Genomic DNA, 25,838 nt, shown 5'->3' with positions numbered 1-25,838 from the left:
AGGGTGTTGATCTTATACTGTAGGCAATGTTTAAGAAACTATTGTCCAAAATTCCACTCTTAAGGGTGTGAAATAGGAGATGAGGGGATGAAAGGCTTTTTGAAAGTAGGTCTGCATTAAGGGAATTTTGAAGCTGGAATTGTAAAACTGGTATTTGGGTTCCCAGTCAGGAAAAAAATTCCTATTTCAGTATTTTTGGAAATTCAACCACTAAGAGAGTAAAACAGTGGGTGAACGGTGTTTTTTCTTTTTTTATCTAAATGGTTGCTAAAGAACTACAAAAGGACTTCTAAGGCTACATCCATGACAATTAGTATTTGTCTTCCCAGTGAGAAATAAAAAAGAAATCCCTGTTTCATTGTTTCTGGAAATTCAACTTCTAAGGGAGTACAATAGGGGATGAAAATTTTTAAGAAAATATTCTGTTAAATTAAAAAATATTTAAAGCTAAATTTATGAAAATTGTTATTTCACTTTTTGATTCGATATAAAGAAGTATTTGTTAGGGGTGAAAGATGCTATGGAAACTCCAAAAGAACACAAAAGGCATGATTAACAAAAACTTTGGACTCTAGCTACCAAAATCGCTTTTTGGTCGGATGTACATTCAGAAAAGACCATACTTATATGACCATAATTAGTGTGAAAATCTTATGTTGTTGCAATTTGTGAACAGCATAAAAATTTTATTTATTTAGTTTTTTAACATAATTTTATTTGGCTTCATATTGTGGCAGCCTCATTGCTTCCATTACTAAAATGTTGTAACTTATTGATTAGAATAATATTTAGTTCCACTTCTCATACTGCTTTTGTTGCAGCTTTGTCAGAGTAATTGTTTATTTTAAAATTTGCACAATATTAGTAGACACCATTTTACTAGTGTATTTGTAGACATAATAGCCGTGTTGTTTTGATTGTGGGCGCAGGTGGTGTTACAAGCAGCCCAGTGCTTCGGGCCAGTGTGGAATGTGATCCGCACTCTCTTACATGTAATAATAGGCCAGTTGTAGACGACGGCAGTTCAAGCAATCCGAATCCAAACGCGGAGGTAAGGTGGCACTCCAGTTTCTGCATGCCTGCCACATTCTTGTGCTTCAAGGTATGGTAATACAAGCCTGCTGTTTTATGCCTTACCTTTTGGTGGTGGAGTAAGTGATGGTATTTTTTTTTTTTTCAATTATTGTTTCTGTAGCACTAAACAGAACACATTGTTGCTATGAGGTTCCCGTCTCACAGTTTTTATTAGAGTATTAGCTTGTATTAATAAGGCAGATAAGATATACCTGTATTTGCACACAGTTTGTAGTGCTTTGGAAAATGTAAACTGTAGTTTCCTGCCAAGAATGGATGAGGATGATGAAGTATTTGCATGTATTAAATTTTATTGTGTGGACTTGTTTCTGTTATACCCTTGATTAATTGTGAGCTTTAATGAAAACTGACACAAAGTCATATAATTCTTAATATCTTGTACACCACTATATCTGAAATTACTACTTACAAAGCATTTGAGTGGGATTTCAGGATCCTTCTTATGGATTTCAGCACTTTGAAGACATGCCATGTGTATAACATTATAATAAATTTACAAAATTCACATTTTGATTGACTTCTGGTTGATGTAGGAATAATGTTGGTTAGACTAGAAAACATTTTTGTGTTGTACAATTTTTTACTTAGTGCTTTTAAACTGGGGAAATATCGCAGTATTTGAAGGGATAAGTTTCAGAAATGTGCGCGCGCGCGCCCACCCACCCACCCACACACACACACACACACACACACACATACACACACAAGGAGGAAGAAAGAGGGAGAAGGGGGGGGGGGGGGGAGAGAGAGAGAGAGAGAGAGAGAGAGAGAGAGAGAGAGAGAGAGAGAGAGAGATATTAATGACTGTTGCAATAGAAGGTTCAGTTTTCAGTTATTCATAGCTGCAATACACTCATTCAGACTATATGTAATTAAATAACTCTTAACGTAAATATGAAGAAGCTTGCACAGGATAGAGCAGTGTGGAGAGCTGCATCAGACCAGTCTCTGGGCTGAAGACCACAACAACAATTACATAATTTGTTGACAAGCATCATCATTTTCAATAGAGTAAGAGTGTTTAGGGCAAAGACTTACAATGTTTTGCTCAAGCCACAAGCATTTTCTCCTCCCCTAGTTGGTAAATTTCATTGTGTTTTCACAAAGAATTTATATTATGTTGCAGTTTATCCCTGCTATTGTCTTCCTTGCCACAATACATTAAAATTCTAAATTTTGGCATCTACCCCCATCTTTACCCCCACACCGCATCCTGAAATTCATGCTGTGCTTGTATTGCCACCAAATGTAACATGTATTTACTGGTGATTTATTATAGGAAGCACTAATCTGAAATACAGCAATGCAGAAAACTGCTGGGTGTAACACTATTGTAGCCCAGTTGTTAAATAGTAAATGCCCAAGGAAGTGTGTGTGTGTGTGTGTGTGTGTGTGTGTGTGTGTGTGTGTGATGAGCATAAAATGTGTTGGTTAGTAATATGGCAGAATATAATAGCACCTCATTTCCATTCAGTCAATTTTTATGTTTCTGAAATCCCATTAGCAGTGATGGGAGTTCAGATATTAGTGATTAGTGTAAAATTTTACTTGTATTTAATACAGAGCAGGACAGGTGATTAGGATTGTGGAAAGGGCCAAACCAGGTGTCAGTCTGGTTCACTCAAAATTGTAATTTAATAACAGCTATAAACCAAACAGCACATAGCCGAACCTTTAGAACTAAGAGTTCCAAAAAGGCAGTTATTTCATGGCTGAGGGCCTCCAAACAGGAAATTTGAAGTCAACAATATAAAAATGGAGCTAAAATAGCTAATAAAATAATTAAAATATACACATTATCGCAGTTAGGCTGGAAAGCCTCAAGGCAAAAGTAGACAGAACAAACATATTCAAGGTGCAATACAAGCGGGTGAGGGCCACAATTAAATTTGAAAATTTTAAACTAAATTACCATAATCTTTTAAGGCAGAAGGCCACAATGTTTTTGTTTAAAGGGTAAGTTCAAGAATAACGTTTTAAGTGGCTTAAGGCTCACAATGATTTTTCAAAATTCATAATACATAAAGTCCAGTAAAACAAGAATTTTTAAATCATTGGCTGTGATAGATTGTTAACAGAGAATTAAACACGGGTGAGAAGGACAATAAAGAAAACAGCACTCGGAAGCCTCCAGGGAGGTCGGTCTGCCCTTTTTCACTTAGGTGAGACGTTGGGTGAGCCCAACTACACTTGATCCTTTGGAACCCAACCAGGGGACAGCCACAGACCGATGGACACGATGACTTGCTTGCCACCAACCAGTACATGAGAACTCAAACACAAAAGGTTCTGAACGTGATGATCCACAATGAAATATGTATTAGCTGTCAAAAGTACACACCATGTTGGACAGCAACAACAGATGAGGAAAGGACGCTGCCTGAAATTACATTAGTGGCCAGGGCAGGTAACTGGAACACTAATGGCCACAAGGCAGAAGATTCCACTGGTATACTCAAATCGTAGTCAACCACTAAAGTTAATTGCACTGCATGGCAGCAAAATATCAGCAATAGAAACACTTGGTGTTGCTCACAGGAAAATCTCCCCAACAGCGGACCACCGAAACAAACCACACAACATGAATGGACGTGGCTTGGGTAGTTGAAACCACTACTCAACTTTGACATCCTGGGTCCATGAACCACAAAGCTCGTAGTGATTGGACAGCTCCACACACGCTCTGACACCACACAGGGACCACCAGCGGACCCAGCCGACTGCACCGTGCGGAGATAACTTCCCTGGTCCACAGCAACTGACCGACTCCCTCAGAATCCCGACAACATATAAAATGGTCGTCAGAGAGAATAATGTCAACTACACACAACCTGACAAACACTTGGACGAAGGCGGGCGCGCGCGCGCGCGCATTCACAGAATGATTGGTGAGCCAAAACGCGTCGCCCGGTAGGACAACCGACGATCCACCAAGATCGTGGCCCGTCTCAAGTGATGTCGGCAATGGTTGGGCGAGCCATGTTGACGCAGACCGTACTGCTCCAACTCGACTGCGCTACTGACGCATTGCAACTCACGACTGGCAGGTCCGGACTGTGCTCCAGACGCGTTCAAACTCACTGGTAGCCCGAATTCGCGACCCAAACTGCCTTACAACAGACAATGATCGGGAAGTAATAGCAGTCGAGCAAAGATATTAGAAGATGGGATATATCGATATGCGCTGCTAGTACTGGTCACAGTCAGGCAAAGCAGTGACTCAGTGATGGTAGTAATTCAAATTAACATTGTGAGGTGGAAGTACGTTGAAAACAGGGTGTAAAATACATGATGGCGGGAACATGAGCCATGCATGACTCAAAAACAAAGTTTTCAGTCTTAAACAAATGAATATATTGATTTCAATTTTAAATTACTGTTTACTTGTAGGCAGATCTGTTTCATGTGCCCCCCCCCCCCCCCTTTCCTCCCTTGCGCGCTCACACACACACACACACACACACACACACACACACACACACACACACTTGCTCGGTTTTTAAGAATGATTGATTCTAGATGGTATGATATACCACCCTTGCGAAGTGTTGTGATTAAAATTGTGGATCAACCCGTATGTTGAAAGGGATGTAGAAAATATTATGATTAGTAAATGTTATGCGAGTTTGGAGTAAGAAAGCAGATGTTGAGGAATGTGGGTTGCGAGTTGAAAAGTGGAAGACTGTAGAGGGATGTCCAGGTGAAGGAGAGGCAGAAGTGAGAGACATTCACAGATACATACTTGAGTAACAGTGAGAAAGGAAAATGAGGACAAAATATACATGTAATTGAAAGGGAAAAATGTTGTAGAGGAAGAAAAGACTGTTGCACATTGTGTGGCTGTTTGATATTAAAAGTGAGATTATTGTGATCATGTGACACAGACTGAACTGTTGTCATGATAGTACTTTCCATTAAAGCAGGTCTCTGTTTATTGAGTTTAACGGATGGCTAAAATGTGCACAGCCAATATACTATTATTTTGGCTAACTGATATTAAGATTTTACTTAATGTTTGTACATGTGGCCATCTTTATGCACATTAATGTTAATTTATTGCAGTAAAATGCCACACACATTTCTCTAGTAAAGGTTTTCGGAAATAACTACAACCAGTTGCCTTTTGTAATGGTTCCATTTTTATTATTCCATGATCAGTTTTCAATTCACCATCATCATCATTATCAGCATCAGCATCTCTTGATGTCAGTAGGTGACTCAAAATCGGTCATGATATAATTAAAAACTGAACTGTAACAAAAGACAATTTGTTGCAGTTATTTCTGAAAATCTTTATTCATTTCAGTCACTGTGCTACTTATCCATAATAGAGAAAAGTTTAAAATCTTTGTTAGCCAGTAAATATATGAATTTAGAGTTGATTGTGGTAAGTTTATTGCAGTTCACTAATTACATGTGAATTCATTTCAACTAAGAGGGTATGCTGAAAAGTAATACCTCCAAATTTTGTATTCTGTTCTCAATGTCAGTTGAGGTGTTACTTGTCACGCATATTACTCGATCGACTTCCCCACTTTGCTTACCAAGTTGCAATCCTCTGCCACTAGGGGGCTCCAAATTATAGTGCGGAACATGGTGGTGTCTCATGTAACTACTTCAGGGTGTGAAAAACAATGCCCTGTAATCAGGTATATAACGACAGGAAACATACCTCCAACTGAAAACCTTAAAAGGCTCACAGCTGTATACAGTGATGATATCAGTAATGTGCAGCATTGGGTTGTTCATGCTCTTAAGGAAGGAAACAATGGTGCTAATATCAACACACGTGACAGGTCTCAAGATGGATGACCACATATGGCAATCGACGAGACTCCTTGGAATCGGGTCAATGACCTTGCCAGACAAAATCGGGTAAACACACACATCTCTGGGGTAAGTGTGGCATATCAAGAGAGTGTGCAGTACAGAAAAAGGTGTGTGCAGCAGGTGCTTTGGATGCTCACTCCTAACATGAACAGAGGGAATTGGACATTTGTCAACAACTTCTTTTTTGTTTTGGGCAATAGGGTGATGAGTTCCCTAACAAAATGTGACAGTTGATGAAAACTGGGTTCATCATTTTGACCCCGAAAGAATGAGAGTTCTGCCACAAAAGATCACAGGTTCCAAAAATTTTAAAAGACCATCCCATCAGCGGGAAAAGTCATGCTCAAAGTGTTCTGGGATGTTCAAGGAGTGGTGAATTTGAAATTCATGCCCAATGGCACCACAATAAACTCTGCAAGGTACTGCAAAACCCTTATAAAACTAAAAGCACCAATTTGAAGACTTCGCCCACACCAGGAGCACCCTCTCCTTCAGCACGAAATTGCTGGGCTATGCGCAAGTGCCTTGACATCTGCCACAATCTGATGCCCCGGGTTCACTGTCATCAATCATCCTCCATACAGCTCCCAGTTGGCCCATCTGATTTTAATCTGTTTCCAAAACTTAAAGAACACTTTTGAGGACGTCACTTTGATAGTGGTGAAGCAGTACAAGCGGAAGTGAGGCTCTGGCTACATTGACAAAGTCACAGATTCTACAGTGACTGAGTCAACAAATTGGCCTCTCGTTGGGAAAGGTGACTGTTGAGAAATAAATATGCAGACGTGAAGAATAAAGGTATATAATGTTAATAATGTTCATTTTATGTAAAAATATTGAAGAGCTTTCATATTAAAAAAATCCAAAGGAATTACTTTTCAGCATACCCTTGTACATGTTTCACAGTCTCTATGAAAATGGTATTTGCACTTTTTCAAGCTTTTCAAAATAACGGTTTTGTCACGTACTTTCACTAAAACAATGCTTGAATAAACAGTTGATTGCTGTAAATAATGTTGCTGTAGAGTTGGGCTTTTATACTTAAATGTAGATTATTCATATCAGTTTCATTAACCATTTTAATCCAGGAGAACTGTACATAATTAATTCCAGAAACCTTGTTGCTGCAAGTTTGCTCTTCCATTTACCAAACACTGCAAAGAAGTATAAATTCGCATTGTAGATGTATTTTACTTTTATGCCACTCGTATCTTGTTGATAACGGCTTTAATCCTGTTGTTTAATGTAATCACAAGAGGTAAGTCAATTTCCTGGTAATTTAGACACTCAGCTCTAGTGCACGATCCAAGATATTGTAAATGGTTGTTTTTGTTAAAACTTCAATTCTTTGAGATTTTGTGAAAGATTGTTGATGAGAAGTACACTGCTGGCCATTAAAAATTACAACACTGTGATGGCGGCATGTGGTAGGAATCTAACTGGTGTGAAGTGTAGTATGTCCTGAATGTGCAAATGCTTCCCAGTGCAACAGCACAAAGCAGATAGGACTAACACTGTCTATATTCTGTATATAAGAAAATGCTACTCACCTAGTTTCTCATTGAGATTCACATTCGAATTCTGTCTGTCTGTGAGAAGATAGTGTCACACGTCACGTAAGGAGGAAAAACGTGTATGTGTCGGAATTTGACGGCGACAATACTGTGGCCTGTCGAGACTGCAGTTTATCATCCTGCAATATTGCCACTCACATTTGTCGGGTTCTCACAACTGCTGTACAAATATAAAACTGACTGGTTTTGGAGCGCCATTCCGTTCGGGATCTCAATGGCTGTGTGCACCAAACACCCTGGAGGATGGACACACCATTCGGTTGGGCATGCAGAATCGTGAGGTGACGTAGTGCAAATCGAGTCAGGAGACGGATGATCTGCAGTGAGGCGAGCATCTATACACACAGTGTGACATAATCTTGAGCACCCAACTACCGACGTAGCAGAAGTCACGACTCATTTCAACATGGCAGCAGAGAGGTGCATCGACAGTGTCTCACCCTGTAACTACTCTGTATGTGGGAGTGGCAGCACACTACCTTTTCAGTACAGTCTCAGTTCAATGTGCAGCATGTTGATGGTCGTATCTGTGCTTATGGGTCAGCAAACGTTGCCAAATTGCGTACGAGGTTGTGACACTCCACTTACCTGTTTTGCACTCAGTTTGAAGTATCTCGATGTTCCAAAATAATATTCCGAAAACTTAATCCAGATCGGATAGTACCAAAATAATGTAGACCACCAATAGTTAAATTTTAATTGCCTTGTCCAAGGGTATTTTCACTGTAACATTTCTGAGGCCAGATCCAGTCTTATTAACAGATCAAACAGGTAAAGAAAATTGCATCTTTTCCTATGTCAACACTTCTAGAAGGGAAATAAGCTAGTCATTTATTAGTGATACACTAATTATTGAATATCACAGTGGACACTTAATACTGTGGCAAGGCATTATAACAAACACAATGCACCCGTTGTCATAGTGTAGACAGCTCACACCAGAATTAAATTATCCGATAAGTCTGTATGCTATAAAACAGTTAAACTCAGATGCTGTATGTTCATTGACATCCCCAGACTTTAAGATGTGTAACTACTCGTACTGAGTGGTCAGATCAGAATTTCACAGATGTGTTACATAGATGTTACTTGTTTCCCATTCCAAAAAACTGACACCACGACCTTTCTCGCCAACCATATTGCCTTTGCTTTCTTCGGAGCTTACAAATCAATATATTGCCACTGTTTTGGCTGTTGTTTAATCACTGTGGTGTAGTAGTGTATCCCAGCTTAAACTGTGGTCACAAACCACTGCCACAACCTTGCTGGTTGCTCTGAAAATGGTTCAAACATTGTTCGAACATTTCCATTCTGACCTGTGTTAGCATCCATATAGCAGATAGTTTTCTCGTACCCATTTCCACATCCCTACATCTTCAACAGTTTCTCCCACTTTCAGTCGACAATCCTCTGTGACCATTTTATGCACTTTTGCAATAATTTCTGGGGTAGTGGATCATCTTCCTTAACCAATATACACATCATCATCATAATAATAATCTAAGCTGTTCCGACCAAATTTAAACTCACTTGCACAATTGGTAAAGTTGAACGTGAATTAACAGAGTCCTCCCCTGCATTCAGAAAATGAGCACAAATTTCCTTTGATTTCATACTCTTCTTTATGACATATTTACACCATTGCTTTAAATCTCGATGTTTTTACCATCTTCCTGAACCACTACATGCGAATGACAACACAAAAACGTCTGCAACACAGGTCTCTACCCAGAGCAGTGAACAATCACAGGTTTACTCATAGAGGACAAGCTGCTATTACACGGGCACCATGTAGAGCTAGTCCTGACATCTAATGGTGTTTCTACGAGCTTTTCAAACTGCCCTTGTATCTATCAACTGATTAACTTTTCTAGCATGATGTTTCTTGTTGAGATACTTGAACGGATAATGACGCAACGTGATGAGTATGCTGTATGTTCTGATATGTGCAGCTGACTTCCTCTCAAATCACTATCCAAACAGAAATCACAATTTTTCTGCTGTAGTTATTGTCGGCCATCTGTATGGCCTTCCATCTTCAAGAAATCTTTTGTATCTGAATTGATCAAATCCTAGCCGCACAGAAGGAGCTGTATACTCAAATCCCAAAAGTAGTCGCCAAGTTCAATGTTGTGGCGAATGAGAAGCGCATAAACTAATACACAATGAGTATTTGTGATCCCATGGAAGTACTTTCTTCATATATCTGTAATGAAGTGAATTGCTATGTGGGCAACAGATATTTGGCACTTAATTTTTGGAAGTATATGCGTTTTTGAGAAATGAGAGAGACAGATTGACATTATCTTTAGACGAGATAAAGCACATATACACAGGTCAATATAACAGCACAACTGAAGTAACACTGCAGTTACTGAAAATGATAATAGTATACACACTGCCCAGATATAAATGAAGTACTGACAACCAGTAATCTGATTTTTTGTGTATGGATAATAGTTCAGAAAAAATGTGGAAACATTGTTTATAAAAGAAAAATCACAAGTAGTCATGAGACTTTTAGCATGTATCATGGTTTTTATTGTATTTTGTAGTGTAATGAAAGATTTTTGCAGAATTGACAGAAAAATTCTGTGCAATGTTGCTCAGTGGATAAAAATTGTTACACATTAAGCAATCCTCTTATAACTGTTTTAGCAAGTATTATATACATACTATCTCAGTAGATATGATGAAAGGTAAAATTACATTTTGACATTTACTCTGCTGCAGCAACTCCAGGCTGGCTCGTCATCCCATCGGCTGAGTGGAAGCAGTGGGAGCAATGGCAGCCTGCCACCGGAGGAGATAGCGGCGATAGCTGCGCGCCAGTCGAGCGGGCACAGCAGTGCCAGCTCCGGCAGCCTGGCTGGCCTCAGTGACACAGACGTGTGCAGCCCGCAGGGCTTTATCGTCGCACTCCATCGAAAAATGGCAAGTTGGATTTGGGTTATAACAGATACGCTGCGAATTTCTATGTGCAACTCTTTAAGGAAGTCAGCATATTGCTGCAGTTCTTAAAGTATTGTCTCATTTAAATTCCTAATAAAACATTTAAATTTTAGTAGAGGTAATTTAGCGGTTATTTACCTTACTCTTCATTTTATTAAATATATAATACCGGCTGGTGATAAAAAAAATACTGAAAATATAAAGTCCAAAGTTTTTCCCCATAATTCTTAGAACTAAGTGACAAAAGACTCTCAAAGTATTAAGATTTGTGCTGGAGAAATTGGGAAGCAGATGCTGATTACACATAACTATTTAAATGTAGTAGTAGTAGTAGTAGTAGTAGTAGTAGTAATTTGACAAGGATGGGACAAGTCACCTGTGGCTCTATAGTTTGAACCATACTAACTTTTTCTTGAAGTAAAACAGCGAAATCTAAATCGGGATGACATAATGGGGAGTAACGTTTCCACTGTTCAGAATGGAAGGCCAGCGTGTAAACAGTAGTTAAACATCTTTCAGTTCATACCTAGTGTACAGTGCTGTTATTTAACAATGTAAAAAGCTAGTGCTACATCGTCCACACATTTTTTTCACTGTGCACACTGTACAAATACTAACAGCTAGCACCAGGATCATGACAATAATTGGTTTCCATTTTGTGTACCACAGCTTCTTGTTTGTGATATGTTGATCTCTGAGGAAGTTAGTATCATCCATGGCAAAACTATGGTGTAAGGCACAAGAGAGTTGTGAAATGACAAATAATACAGAGTCGGTATTTGGTAAAAAAAGTAACATAAATAAATAACAACAAAACACCTGTAAGTAATCTTTCACTTTGTAAAAGTTATTTTTTAATGGGTACTTTTTATCTGCCTTTGTAATCTCTTTAATCTCCAAATCTAGTTTACTGTAAATTTTACTCTCTGGTAGGAAGTACTGTTTTAAGGTTTTTTGGATTTATTTATAAATGTGAATTCAGTATGGATCTTGTTCCACACTTGAGTATACATCTGTTTTTGCAGTAATTACTGGTTTTTTCCTGTGTGCATGTCTGATTCATAGATGAGCTTTGGTAGCATTGCTAAAATCCTTAATATTTCAAATATAACTTTTCAGTGAGCACAGTTACTATTTTTGGTCAAAGAACTGCTAATATTTTCCTTAACGCTTTTCTCTCAGGTGGCAGGTATAGTTTCTCGGGTATTTTGAAAAACTTTCATGTGAATTGACACTGACTGGTACTACATTTGAACTCAAGTTTCTGGGTAAAATCATTAACAATTTTAAATCTAAGTCAGGAGTTTGATAAGGGAATGAGTTGTCATCTTTTCTGTTCAGACTTTGGGTAGAATAATCAGGGTATGAGAAAAACTACTGGACAAATATGGCATCGACAATCGTGTTACAGTTTGCTGTGAACTGCAGGGTGTTCAGTTCTGTTGCTTGGTCAGTTATGTAGATTGTCAGTCAATAACTCTCACAGTGTCTCGCAATGATGAAAATGTGTAAACTGATTTACAAAACTAGTAAATTAAAAGAAAATCCTACATGTGGGCAGTTTGCATCAGCAGTTTTTATTTTTATTTACTTAATCCATGTTTAAATCTTTCTAATTCTGACATTTTTCCTGTGTAACAATAAATAATGGTACGAAAGATGAAGCTTTAAGCAACATGAAGGTAGGTCTGACCACCACAGTGCTTTTCTGATTAATAGTAGTCATGTACAAAGTGCACCAGAAACACCCAGTTGCATTGAAAATAAGAGATAATTCAGGGTATGGTGTGAAATTTTTTTTATATGGAGATACATTTTCTTTTTTATGCAGTATTTGTGTGTGGCTGTTTCTTGAAAATAACATTTGGTAAGTGTCCAACATGATGAATAATGCAGTCATGTAGTCTGTCTGGAAGAGATAACGTAACTTGCTGCAACGTGTCATTTGGAAACCCCCTGAGTGCACTCATGAATTTGATCTTTTAGTTCATCGATTCTGGTGAAACAGTGCTCATAAACTTCCTGTTCAAGATAGCTCCACTAAAAATTATCGGGTGCTGTTAGGCTGGGTGAAAGAGCAAGCCAGTTGATGTCTACAAAGCGATAAATTAACCACATGGATACATTTTATTCAGTATGCCAATGGAAGGAAGTGCAGTATGGGATGATGCTCCATCTTGCTGGAACTGCAGGTGAATATGGGATTGACTTCATGATGCAAAAATATTTGCTACATGACAAATATTTGCTACAGGACTGGTTAGTGCTGAGAATTGACTGTCACAATTTGGTCCATATTTCCAAAAAAAAAAAAAAAAAAAAAAAAAAAAAAAAAAAAAAAATACAGGCTGATAATGCACTCAGAGGAAATTGTGCACCATACGGTCACTTTGGCATTGTGCATAGGACACTCAAACAATTCACACAGGATGTGTGCAGCCAAGAACTGACAGTTGTATTTGTTTACATATGCAGACAAGTGGAAATGGTACTCATCTGACATTAGTAACCTGTTCACAATGTCCTACATCCTCAACAACTCACTGAAGCTCCAAGAACTCATTGCAAAATTGAAGTCTCACCTCTTGTTCCTTTCAGTAGGCTTATAGACAGTAGACATTAGTGAAGATCTTTGTGTAGGATACAGCAAACACTGGTATGCACCAACCCAATTGCGAAAGTTTGCCCCAGAGCTGACCATTGAGAACTATGCTACAGTGCGTCCCCTTCATAATTCACATTTTTTGGTGTACATACCAAATGAGGAAGTCCTGCATGTTTACTGTCCATCTTGATGTTATTTTTATAACCATAGCAACAGAGTATTGTGACTAGGAGCATCACATCCACCGGACCTGCATCAAAAGTTTTGTCATGCAGCTGTGATAGACTCTGTCTTTATGAATTCCTCTACTACTACAACATTGTGTTCCATAGACCAGTGCTCCATCTCAAACCCCAAAGAACAGTGCCCACCATGACATACAGCGTTACAGTGCCACATGATGGGTAACCTGTAAACTAAAGTTTAAGAAAAGTTAAGTGTTTCTGTCGCACCGTGGATAAAAGTGACTTTGCACGTGATTGTACTGTGACAACCAGGTACAAATTTAGTTCTTCAGTGCATGTTGTATCAAATGATTATACGTAAAACATACTGTATTCTCTTGATTTTTCTGTGTTTGCATTATATTATTAATGAGTTTGTTTAGTGAACTGATTAATTGTAAGGCTTGTAGTGATAAACTGTCTTTGTTGTTTTTTAGATTCGACAAGATGTATATTTCCTGTCATCGCAAAAGACAAAACCCAGCCTCTTCGGGTTACCAATAATTGTACCGTGTTCAGAAACAACAACTCACCAAGACCTCTACCACGCTGTTTTGGTGCAGGTTGCACGGCTTGTTTCACCGCTACCACCATCTGAGACAGCAGCACCAAACCATGCTCAAGACTGGTTCGTACCCTTCACATCATTTCCAGTTGGCTTATCTTCTGACTTGCGTGTCTTTTGTCATGTTATTGTGTGTAGTTAAAGAAAAATATGCTCCCAGAAGTAGAAAGATACTGTTAGATGACTAGGGGCTGGAAAATCAAGCATCTATTTTAGCCAAAATTAGCATCTATTTTTGTTGAAATAAGTGCCCTATTTGTAAATAATTAGACATATTATTTTAAAAGATTGCCACACTACATTCCCAAAGATGATGATGATGATAAAAAAATGTGATTGGAGATCAAAAATAATAATAATTAAAGGGAATAAATTGATGTGTGTGCAACTATATGCTTACCAATATGTTTCACAATGCCTTGCATAAAAATGGAATTTTCTATGTTTATGCATGGCATTATCCAGTGCTCATACCTTGGTTATATTGGTGATAAAAAGTAGGGTCAAGTGTTTTTGGGCTAAGGACCATATGTATACCTAACAGAAAGATGGTTTTAGCGCCACTGTGTCAAAGTGTGAACATTACGCACTTCCTCCTGCATAGGTAAATTGAGTAAATCAGTTCCACATTTTTGCATATGAGGTGGTCTACAGTGGACTTGATGAGACTTATGGAGTCACCATTAGTTCATGCACAGTTCCTCGGAAAATAAAAAAAAAAGATATTTTTAAAATTATATTTTTGCCATGGCCAGCAGACCAAAACCCAGCCGAGGATTCCAAGAATGGTTTGACCAGCAAATGGCTGAAATTTTTGTGATGTATTCATAAGTTTTCAATCTCAAACAACCATGAAATTTTTTTCATATCTTCTTCCATTTGAGATGTAGAGGTTCAAATTTACCCTACTTATACACTTAAAATACTCTGGTAAAATCCAGTGTAAGGTGCAAATGTTGTTTATAAAGTGACGTAGCGTGGAGAAGAATCCTGTAAAGTACGTCTGTTATCATCAGTGAACCCCATGTTTTAGTACTGAAGCACATGCAAAATTCTTTTGCTACATAAAATCTGGTCTGAGGTGTAAAATTAGTTTTGCGTTATTTCAGTTTCACATAAGTAAACTATCTAAATGTTGCTGACCAATACATTTCTTTTCATATGAGTTACATGACCTGCTGCAGCAGGGAAAATAAGGGAACTGGCGGGAAAATGCTCCTATCAGACCACAAACAATGTGAATGTGATCTTGTTTATTTAAAAGACTCTTGAAAAGTGGGTCACTTGCTGCCTCATTATACCTTCCTCAGCATCTTTAGGGGGGGTTGGTTTGGTTTGGGGACCTTATGACAGATATAATTAAAATCTCTGATTCTTACTAACCAGCTGATCATTAAGATTAGCACACTATGTTCGCATGAATGTATAACAATTTCCATTTCTTCTAACAAATTCAGCCTTTTCATTTTTTAGTTGAATGGGGTCCTTTTTAATTGCTTAGTGTTGGCGATGGCCATTAGCTTTTAGGTGCTCTGCAAACACTGAGTGGTGTTTAACCTGCCCTTTTATATTCAGTAAATGCTTACGAAATCTAGTCCTAAACATCCTACTTGTTTGTCCTATATATGAAGCATCACATTCACTGCAGTTGATCTTGTACACACCTGAGCCAGCAATTTTATCTCTATACAACTGTTCATTGTAGATATAACAGTTCTTAGGTTGTTGGCCAAAGCAAAAATAACGTCTACACCCTGTTTCTCAAAAATGTTTAGCTACCTTGTACAAAAGATGTTCTACAAAGGAGATTCTCACAAAATTAGAATTAGTTGCTGGTGAAATGAGTGGGATGTTGTACGCATTTTGGAAGTCTGTTTTCTGTATAGATTGTCAACTGTCACTGGCTTATTACTGTTACGAACAGCAGTGTAATTCACATTACACAAATTTTTTTCTATGGATGCTGGGTTTAACGGTATTTCAGTAATGCAGTGGACTGTAGTGTTTTTCATTAATTTTAATTTAATCCTTTGTATGAAGTATAGGTGAATCAGTTCCATATCAGCCTTACCCATAAATTAAGATGCTAGGGCCATCTGTTGTGCCTTTATTTTATTGGCGTGGCTGCATGCAGTCATCAGCTGTTTAGTAATTCTAATGCTGCTGCCAGCCAGTTAGACCATCTACTGTTTGGCATCCAGGCCAATACAGTGTATGAACGGCTGGGCGCTGTGGTCTACGTGTTACTATAACAGCTCAAAGGTTCTCGCAGTTCCCTTTAGTCATTCTGATGACCGAATTTTCATCCACACAGTTTTATGTGTATGTGAGTGACATAGAGTTTTGATAGCCAGTGTAATGTACTTCATTTGACAGTTTTACTTAATCTGATGGTGTGTGACCATGGTGGAACATGTTATTTTTAAATAAAATAACTTTGCAACTGTGAGTGTTTTATTTTCAATGTAACCATGAAAACCAGTCACTGTATCAATCAGCCAATGATGGATTGGAATGAATACAATTTTAGTTGGGAAGTGAGGAGTCTGGGCAACAACTGTCATGTAGAGTAGCTATCGCTTTGGCAGAACTGCACTGATGAGAGCCCTCAGATGAGTGGATGCTATCATGGTGGACTACTTCTGATGAAGAGAATCGAGCTACACTTGGCGGTGGCCGTACTGGCCCAGCAGTCTCATCAGTGCGGTCAACTTAATTTGATACAGAAGGATATAACTCCAATATGTTTCTCTCATTAGCTATGAATTGAGATAAAAACTGACCTTTTGGACAGATAGAGGGAGGGGCAGGAGGTGTGTGTGTGTGTGTGTGTGTGTGTGTGAGAGAGAGAGAGAGAGAGAGAGAGAGAGAGAGAGAGAGAGAGAGAGAGAGAGAGAGATGTGTGTTAATTCCTGGTCTTTCACAGTACTGACAATTAATCCTTCTCAAACAATTAATTTTTATGTAGGAAGTTGAAGACAAGTAAGCTGTGGCACCCCATTGCAGTTGCAATGCTCCCATGACGGTCTCTCATATTACGTGGGAGAGCCTCTTCGTTGCTGGCCAAGTCATTACTGAAATATTAGTTGATAATGTAAGGTGGCGAATCAGATTTTAAATTTTATGCTTCAAAGTGTATTGTATACTTCTACCTAAATTTTTATGGTCCTACTGGCTGCTGGACAGGGGTGGAAGGTAGCCTCTCTGCCGCATTTTTATCCCAATTTGGTTCCAGCATCTGGTTCAGGCACTGGCATACCTATTTAATGAAGTGTTTCGTGTGTTGTGTGGTGTGCTATGCTCTTGAATAACTTTCCATTCACCATTAGTTAGTAATACTGACTGGCTTTGTTTGAACTGCAAAATCATAACAACTGTGAACCTATTCATTGGTGTAGACTTAATCTCCTTCTGCAACTTCTTCTGTGCTGGAAGCTGAAAAGGTTTCTCACAAATCATAATCTTGCAAAAAATGATAGTACAATTGTGGAATTGTTTAAGCACTAACACCATCTGTAGCCAACCTATTTTATCGAGAAATGTGAAGATATTGCTCTGAACACAGCTCTACATCTACATCTACATCTACATGATTACTCTGCAATTCACATTTAAGTGCTTGGCAGAGGGTTCATCGAACCACAATCGTACTGTCTCCCTACCATTACTCTCCTGAACAGCGTGCAGGAAAAATGAACACCTAAAGCTCCAGCTAAGCCATGCTGCTTTTATCATTATATTGACATCACTTCCATAATCTGGCCCTGTGGACATGAATAACAGGGAGAATTCTTAGAACACCTGAAAGACATTTACAACTGCATTACGTTTATGATGGAACTAGGGATAGATGGTACATTGCCCTTCTGTGACGTCTTCTTTCATCGGAAAACCAGTGGCCACCTCAGCCACAGTGTCTACAGGAAACCTGTAAAAACAGGTTGGTATTTGCACAATTTCAGCCACAACTGCCCTGCCCAAAAACATGTCATTCTGAACACCCTTATCCTTCATGCTGAAGTTTTCTTGGATGCTGAAAATCTGACACTAGAACTAAGCCACCTCTGAAAAGCCTTTTGGGAAAATGGCTACAATCACCATCAAGTATCATGGACTTTCTATTGTAAGATAGCAAGAAAAACTCTGTTGAAGGAGAGAGCAACAAACATACATGTCTGCCTTTCTGTGCCGCAGTGCGGGAAAGTTTCATCAGCTCCTGAAGAGAGACAACAATTCATCCATGTTCAGTCCCCCAGCAAAAATATGACAGTTTAAAAGGCCTGTGAAGGACAATTTAGGGCTTAGAACGCCTATAGTGTACAAGGTAACATGTCTGTGTAGCTGCCACTACGTCAGTACACACTGTGGAGCAATGTCGGATGGAACACGAGAGGTTCTTACATGTACACTATCTTGACAAATCAGCTGTGGCAGATACTGCTTTAGAAAATACACGGATTTCTGTTCAATGAACCATATGTCATTATGAGGACAAAAGGGATTTTGGGATAGCTTTGTAAATGCAGCTACAGAAATAAAAATATCTGAAAACACAATCAATAAGGATGGCAGTTTGCAGCTCAGCACAGCCTGGCTCCCAGCCACCAGCCAACACAGGTATATAATGTCAAGGTTATGGTGACACGGTAGTCATTTGCCACTAGATGATAGCCAAGGAGAGTGTGGTCGAAAGCTCGTGGGATTTCAACCATCTGACACGCTGAAAGCCCAAGATTTTATTAATTCATATCACTGTGAGACAGTGCATTCATATATTTTGAGGCCTTCTTTGCTAAAATCCGTATGTTGACCAAATTGGTACAATAGCCAGACACATTGTACATTACTTTCTGACAAGTGGTATGTATCAATACCATTTCATTTGGTGTTATTGATGTCAGTTCTCTCCTAAATAACAGCTAATGAATGCCTTTTACGACACTCCAGATATCGGTGGCATCATCACGATTTTCATTAATGTCTTTGTTACATGGAGCGTGCTGTATGTCTGAGGCAGGAAGTGACATTACACAGAATAAACTGTGCAAACAGCAGGCTCCCTAAAGCGTAGTAAGATTTCTGTCACCTCAGCTTGCAGACATACTTTGTGCATCCAGATTCACATTACACGCACAGAAAGGGTGCAAATGACCAAACAGACTACTATATTAACTTGGTAGTTGAATAAAGCTTTCACAGTGGTGGTCATCATTTGCCAGTGCGGTAAATGTTGTGTAACGAATCACTTCACCAAAATGATATGTCTCACTACTTTCATTGTAATGTTGCCAGAGTTGTAATTTCTTTTTTAGATGATCTTAGTGCTGCTCCTGTTATACAGCCGACTTGTCAGCTATTGGCATGTTACTTTCTGTGGGTGGCTGAAAGGCTTCTGCTTTCTATATTTCCAAAAAGCTTTTGACACAGTGCCCTACTGCAGTCTGTTCATGAAGATACAAACATATGGGATAGGTTCCCAGATGTGTGGGTGGCTCGAAGATGTCTCAAGTTATAGATCCCAGTACAATGTCCTCAACAGTGAGTGTTCATCACAGATAAGGGTATCATAAGAAGTGCACCAGGAAAGTGTGATAAGACCACTGTTGTTCTCTAAATACATAAATGATCTGGCAGACAGGGTGGGCAGCAAACTGTGGTTGTTTTCTGATGATACTTTGGTGTCCAGGAAGGTGTCATTGTTGAGTGATTTACTGCAGGAGGTCACAAGATGACTTCGACGAAGTTTGTAGTTGGTGTGATGAATGGCAGTTAGCTCTAAATGTAGAAAAATGTGAGTTGATGTAAAGGAGTTGTGGAGGGAGAGGGGGAAAACTGCAATTTTCGAATACAGTATTAGTAGTGTCGTGCTTGACACAGTCACGTTGTTTAAAAATCTGGCTGTAAAGCTGCAGAGTGAAATGAAACGGAATGAGCATGTGAGGTTTGATGTAGAGAAGGCAGATGGTAGGCTTCAGTTTATTGGGAGAATTTTGGGAAACTGTGTTTCATTTGTTAAAGGCGACCACATATAGGACACCAGTGCAACCTGTTCTTGAGTACATCTCAAGTGTTTGGGATCTGCACCAGGTTACGTTAACGGAAGACTTTGAAGCAGTTCAGAGATGGGCTGCTAGAATTGTTGCTGGTACGTTCGAACAACATGCAAGGTTACATAGTTGCTTCAGGAACTCAAATGGGAATCCCTGAAGGGAAAATGACATTCTTCTTGAGGAACACTGTTGACAAAATTTTGAGAACCCTCAATCTGAAGCTAACTGCAGCCAACCTACACTTTGTGTATGGATCACGAAGGTAAGATACGAGAAATTAGGGCTGAAACAGAGACATAAAGACAGATGTGTGGGACGTGAAAGGAAATGACAAGTAGTGCTACACAGTACCCTCTGTCATGCACCTTATTATGGCTTTGCGGAGTATGTATGTAGATATAGATCCTGGTCAGATGCTGGAGATACACATTCCATCACATGACAAGCCTCAGTGGGCTTCGAACTGCTCCCAGCCGACATCTGCCCTCACCTTATCTTATTATCTTTTGTCTCCTGATGGCTTTGCCTCAATGGTAACACTGGTTCCTGTCTGATCACTGAAGTTAAGCACTGCCGGGATGAGCTAACATTTGAATGGGTGACCATTTGGTCTGCCGAGTGCTGGTGGTAAGCGGGGTCCACTCGATCCTTGTGAGGCAAACTGAGGAGCTACTTGATAGAGAAGTAGTGGCTCCTGTCTCGTAAATTGACATACAGCTGTGAGTGTGGTGTGCTGATCCTATGCCCTCCAGTGGCTGATCCTATGCCCTCCAGTGACGCCTGTGGGCTGAGAATGACTTGGTGGCCGGTTGGTACTGTTGGGCCTTCATGGCCTGTCTGGGTGGAGTTTTCTGACTCTCTTTAATAACCTATTGTTAACACCTGATACGGCTGCTTACATAGATTTTTTAAATGAAATGATTTTTTTCCTGCACTCAGTGTGGAGGGACTGAAGATCATAGTGTTTTGGTCCCTTAAAACCCCGTAATCCAGCCATCTATTTATCTTTTCTTTCTTTATTTCTATGAATGAATGGTTAGTGAGCAGTCTGTTATTAAGATTAACATGTTTATTGTTTTTGATGTAATACAAACAGAATATACACAATGCTTGAGGTCTGACTAATAGTAAAAAATCCACATTATGCATTAGATTGAATAGATATGAAGAAATGATTATTTAAATGACGACTGTCATTTTCCTGCCTTCTAGTGCCAAGGTACCAATGTTACAAGGTACAGTATAGAAATACTGAAACTTGGGGTGAATGTCGTGAAAGAAGAAATAAGGAAGGAAAAAAAAGAAAAAGCAAAATTTATCCAGGAAGAGATTTGTGTAACATTAATCATCTCCCCCGGAGTGCATTGTTCAGCTTCAAGTATGAAAATTTGGTTTAAACACTGTTGTTTCACATTTATGTACAACATTTTGTTTGTAGAACAGAATGTCGAAAGAAGGAATAGAACCAAATTTGAAAAACGTAGTTACTTCTTTTGCTCCTGGGCTGTGCTCTCAGTAACTTACTCATTTCTCTAGTTGTGAAAGAAATAATTTAAAAAGTTTGCAACTGCGTAGATGTTCCCAACAACCCACATAATTTGGTTAACGTACACATCCATACTGTTGTAACAAAGCATTTTGGATGTCATCGTTATTTAATTTGCTGTAGAATAAGTAAATACAATGAGGCAACTTAAACAATGGAAAGTCCAGGCTGGAATAGCAAAAATTATTAAAAGGATAGATCGCTAGACACTGTAAAAATGACACATTGAGGTGCAACCACGCACAACAAAATACTGTTGCGTACAGAACTTAGCTTTCAGCCAAAATCTTTTTCAGAAAAGAAAGGTGTCCTCCCCCCCCCCCCCCCCCCCCCCCCCCCACACACACACACACACACACACACACACACACACACACACACACGACTGGCATCTCCAGCCACTTTAGCTGGCCCGCTAAAGGAAATGGCTGAAGCACTGGGAGATCAAGTCGTGTGTGCCAGACGTTTGCCTTCTTATGTGAATGCATGTGTTGTTTTCCTTTCTTTCTGGATGAAGGCTTTAGCAAAAAGCTTTTTTTTCCTGGGTCTGTCTGCAACTCAGTGTGTCGTCCGTTCTTTTCATTATTGTAAATATAGTCAGGATACGAAGTTTAACCTCGAAATAGTTGTATGCAACAGTTGTTGGGAAACCTAGTACTTTCAAAGTATGTAGTTTTGTAGATTATATACTGTTACCAAATAATTTAAAAATAACTGTCAGAGCTGGCAATATATGTGAACTTGACAACAAAAAGCAGCCAGATTCAAACATTGTGACTACACATTTCTGTCAGGAGAATTTGTTGAAGTAATGCAATCAGCACATAACAAAAGGTTGGAATGCAGATAGGAACAGTTCGTTAATATGAACAACACACCATGTTACACATATTAATAGTTCAACTCCCCCCAGCCCCCCCTTCCATTCCCCCACCCCAAGCTTTCTAAGGAAATGTGGGCTGCCCATCCACATATTGATCAATACGCGTGACTGTATAACTAAGTGACACAATGTACAAATGAACAGCATTAAGTTTTTAAATATGGGCATGTGGATCACTGGAACAAATAACTGTCCTGCTATTCACTACCTTTAAACACCTTCTTCTCATAAATTTCACACTTTTCTCTTAAGAATTATCTGTGCTGTAATGAAGATGGAGACAGGAAAAGTCTCTGTCACACCCCCTTGCGGGTCCGGGGGTAAGAATCGGCCCGAGGTATTACTGCCTGTCGTAAGAGGAGTTTCACACATTTCGGCCTTTATGTGATGGTCCCCTGTAGGGTTTGACCTCCATTGTTCAAAATTTTCCAGAAGAGCGAGCCAGTTGGGGAAGGGCGCCTTACATGGTGCATCGTGTCCATCGTGCATTGAGATCTTTAGTCCACATTCTCGTTGTCGCATTTCAGTCCTGCTCATTCTCCATCTCTTGGGTGAGGACACCTTGCTGGGTGTGTTTTCCACTATGCAGTGTTGCTTTCTTCGTCGAGGATGACCATGGATTTCTTTGCACCTGACATCCAGCATGGTAGCCAGTCTGTTGTGGTGGGGCCTACATGTACCCGGTTGGTTGTAGCCCCCAGACCACACAGGGATCGCTCTGCTGATTCCTGCACTGTTAACTCCCCATGTATGCCAAGGGGTAGATGCCCATCCCCCGGGGCATCGGGACTCCCACAAATGGCCATCCTGCCAGGTGTCATTTGCTGTGGCTAGGTGTCACCCTTGGGGAGGTCCCCTGGTCGGAATGGGTGGCATCAGGGCGAATGACAAGCGATGGAGCATAATCCATCATCTGTTGCTGGTGGTGAAACACTAAGCATTCACAAGCTCAATGCAATGCACAGAAGTACGACCCCAAGACGTTCCCCTCCCTGGCCACACCATGGGAGGAATGTCAGGCTAAGGATGGCAGCAGACCTTACGTGACCTGGTACCTTGTAAGTTCTAGAGCTGATGGGGAATCTTTCATGACAATGAAGCCTTAGTTTTTTGTTGAGCATTTTGAAGACAAGTTTGGGGAGGTAAAGGGATTGTAGAGGTAGAGGGATTGTCCAAAATGAGATCTGGGTCAGTCTTGATCAAAACAGCATCATCTGTCCAGTCACGGTTGTTACTCAGTTGTGACAAGCTGGGGGATGTTTCTGTAACCATCACGCCTCATGAGAGCTTAAATATGGTCCAGGGTATCATATGTCACAGGGACCTTCTTTTGCAGTCTGACGATGAGCTGCACACCAGTTTAGAGTGGTGAGGTGTACATTTCGACCAGTGTGTCCACCGCGGTCTGAGGTATAATCAGGTTGCCAACGGTGCCCTCATCTTGGACTTTGAGGGTGATACATTGCCCGAGAAGGTCAAGATGATGCTCTACTGGTGTAGTGTAAAGCCCTATATCACTCCCCCGATGTGATGCGTTAAGTGCTGGAAGTTTGGCCTGTATGTCTTCCCGCTGTGCTTCCAGCGTCACATGTCGAGATGGCGGATGCCCATCACATCCCAATACTCCATGTGCCCCGCCTCTCATCTGTGTCAGCTGCGGAGAGCACCAATCGCCTTGCTCACCAGACCGCAGGATTCTGCAGAAAGAAAGAAAAATCATGGAGTAAAAGGCCCTGCACCGACTCACCTACACTGAGGCTAAGAGGAAATGTGAATGCCTACATCCTGTATGTATAACATTGTCGTACTCCACCACTAAAACAGTTCTAGCCCCATCATCTCCACCAAACCCTGTCACCTCTCAGAGTCGCAAGACTACACCTGTCCTCTTGATGGTGGTTGTGGGGGGAGGGGGGGGGGGGGTCACTTCCCTCCTTGTTATTCCTGCACCACCTACTTCAGGAGCAACACCCCCCCCCCCCCCCCCAACCATCTGTGATATCAGTCCCCACTTCTGTGCCAAAGAAGCGCAAGTCTTTTTTCGCTTCTCTCGCTAGTAGGGGTCACTTGGGTCACTCCCTTCCCAGGTTTCTGCTAGTGGGAAATATGACACCCGCCAGTGGCTGAAGAGCTCAAAAGCAGCTGGTCGTAGGGCTTCACGCTCATCCTCAGTCCCGGAGACTGAGCCAGTGAAGTCCTCCCAGCCAGGGAAACCCAAGGAGCAGCGAGAGAAATCCAAAAAGAAAACCCCCAAGACCAAGGAAATTGTGGTGGCACCCACACCACCGCTCCCTACAAGCTGTGCATCTGAGGATGGGGTGGAGATTCTGGCGTCCGCTGAGGACCTAGATTTTGCCAGACCCTCAGACACAATGGATATATACTGCTCAGGCAAAAAATCAGTGGCAGCACGTGACTGAGGTGTAAACTGCCTCATTGAATGTTCCATGCCCTACCAGGCTCCTGATGGCATCATCCTCAAGTGGAATTGATGTGGTTTTTTCGACTGCCTGGCTGAGCTACGCCAACTGTTAAGTTTTACACCTGCCTTCTGCATTGCTCTCCTGGAAACCTGTTTCCTGGCAATGTGGACCCCTGCCCTCCGTGGGTATAAGCGACTATAATCGAGTGTCTGGTGGAGTTCGCGTTTATGTCCTAAACTCAGTCTGTAGTGACACTGTGCCCCTTCAAACCCCTCTTGAAGCTGTGGCTGTCAGAATAAGGATGACGCAGGAAACAACTGTCTGCAATGTATATCTTCCTCCAGATGGGGCAGTACCCCTGAACGTATTAGCTGCACTGATTGATCAACTCTCTAAGCCTTTCCTACTTTTGGGAGATGTTAATGCCCATAACCCCTTGTGGGGTGGCACCAGGCTTACTGGCCGAGGCAGAGATGTCAAAACTTTACTGTCTCAGTTCAACCTCTGCCTCTTAAATACTGGGGCTGCCACACATTTCAGTGTGGCTCATGGTAGTTACTCGGCTATTGATTTATCAATTTGCAGCCCGTGACTTCTCCCATCTAGCCACTGGAGAGCACATGACGACCTGTTTTGTAATGACCCACTTCTCCATCTTCCTGTCAGTGCCCCAGCGTCAGGCCCACGGACACATGCCCAGATGCGCTTTAAACAAGGCGGACCAGGAAATTTTAACCTCTGCTGTCACTGTTGAATTTCCCCCACACGATAACATCAATGTGATGGTTGAGCAGGTGACTACAACAATTATTTCTGCAGCAGAAAACGCGATCCCTCGCTCTTTAGGGTGCCCCCAGCATAAGGCAGGCCCTTGGTGGTCGCCAGAAGTCTGAGGCAATTAAGGAGCATCGGCGAGCTCTACAGTGGCATAGGCGGCACTCCTCCCTGGAGCACCTCGTAGCCTTTAAACACCTCTGTGCCCGCATTTGCCAACTTATCAAATAATGGAAGCAGGAGTGTTTAAGAGATACGTCTCCACCATTGGGTGCCATACATCACCTTCCCAAGCCTGGGCAAAGATGAAACGTCTC

The 25,838-nt window shown here is 40.6% G+C and overlaps 1 protein-coding gene across 1 annotated transcript in view; it reads left to right on the top strand.

Moving 5' to 3' along the window:
* The window catches only part of LOC126452490 (ubiquitin carboxyl-terminal hydrolase 32-like), a gene marked incomplete at its 5' end in the record, with an annotated part of 138,535 nt that overhangs the window by 59,345 nt on the left and 53,352 nt on the right, over positions 1 to 25,838 (top strand). The window contains 3 exon segments of the mRNA XM_050091083.1: positions 930 to 1,051; positions 10,233 to 10,433; positions 13,718 to 13,908. Coding sequence (XP_049947040.1) covers positions 930 to 1,051; positions 10,233 to 10,433; positions 13,718 to 13,908 — 514 coding nt within the window.

Source organism: Schistocerca serialis, unplaced genomic scaffold (genome assembly GCF_023864345.2).
Source record: "Schistocerca serialis cubense isolate TAMUIC-IGC-003099 unplaced genomic scaffold, iqSchSeri2.2 HiC_scaffold_884, whole genome shotgun sequence".
Lineage (NCBI taxonomy): Eukaryota > Metazoa > Arthropoda > Insecta > Orthoptera > Acrididae > Schistocerca > Schistocerca serialis.
Note: the sequence above shows the minus strand (reverse complement) of the source record. Positions and strands in the feature narration are given on the sequence as shown.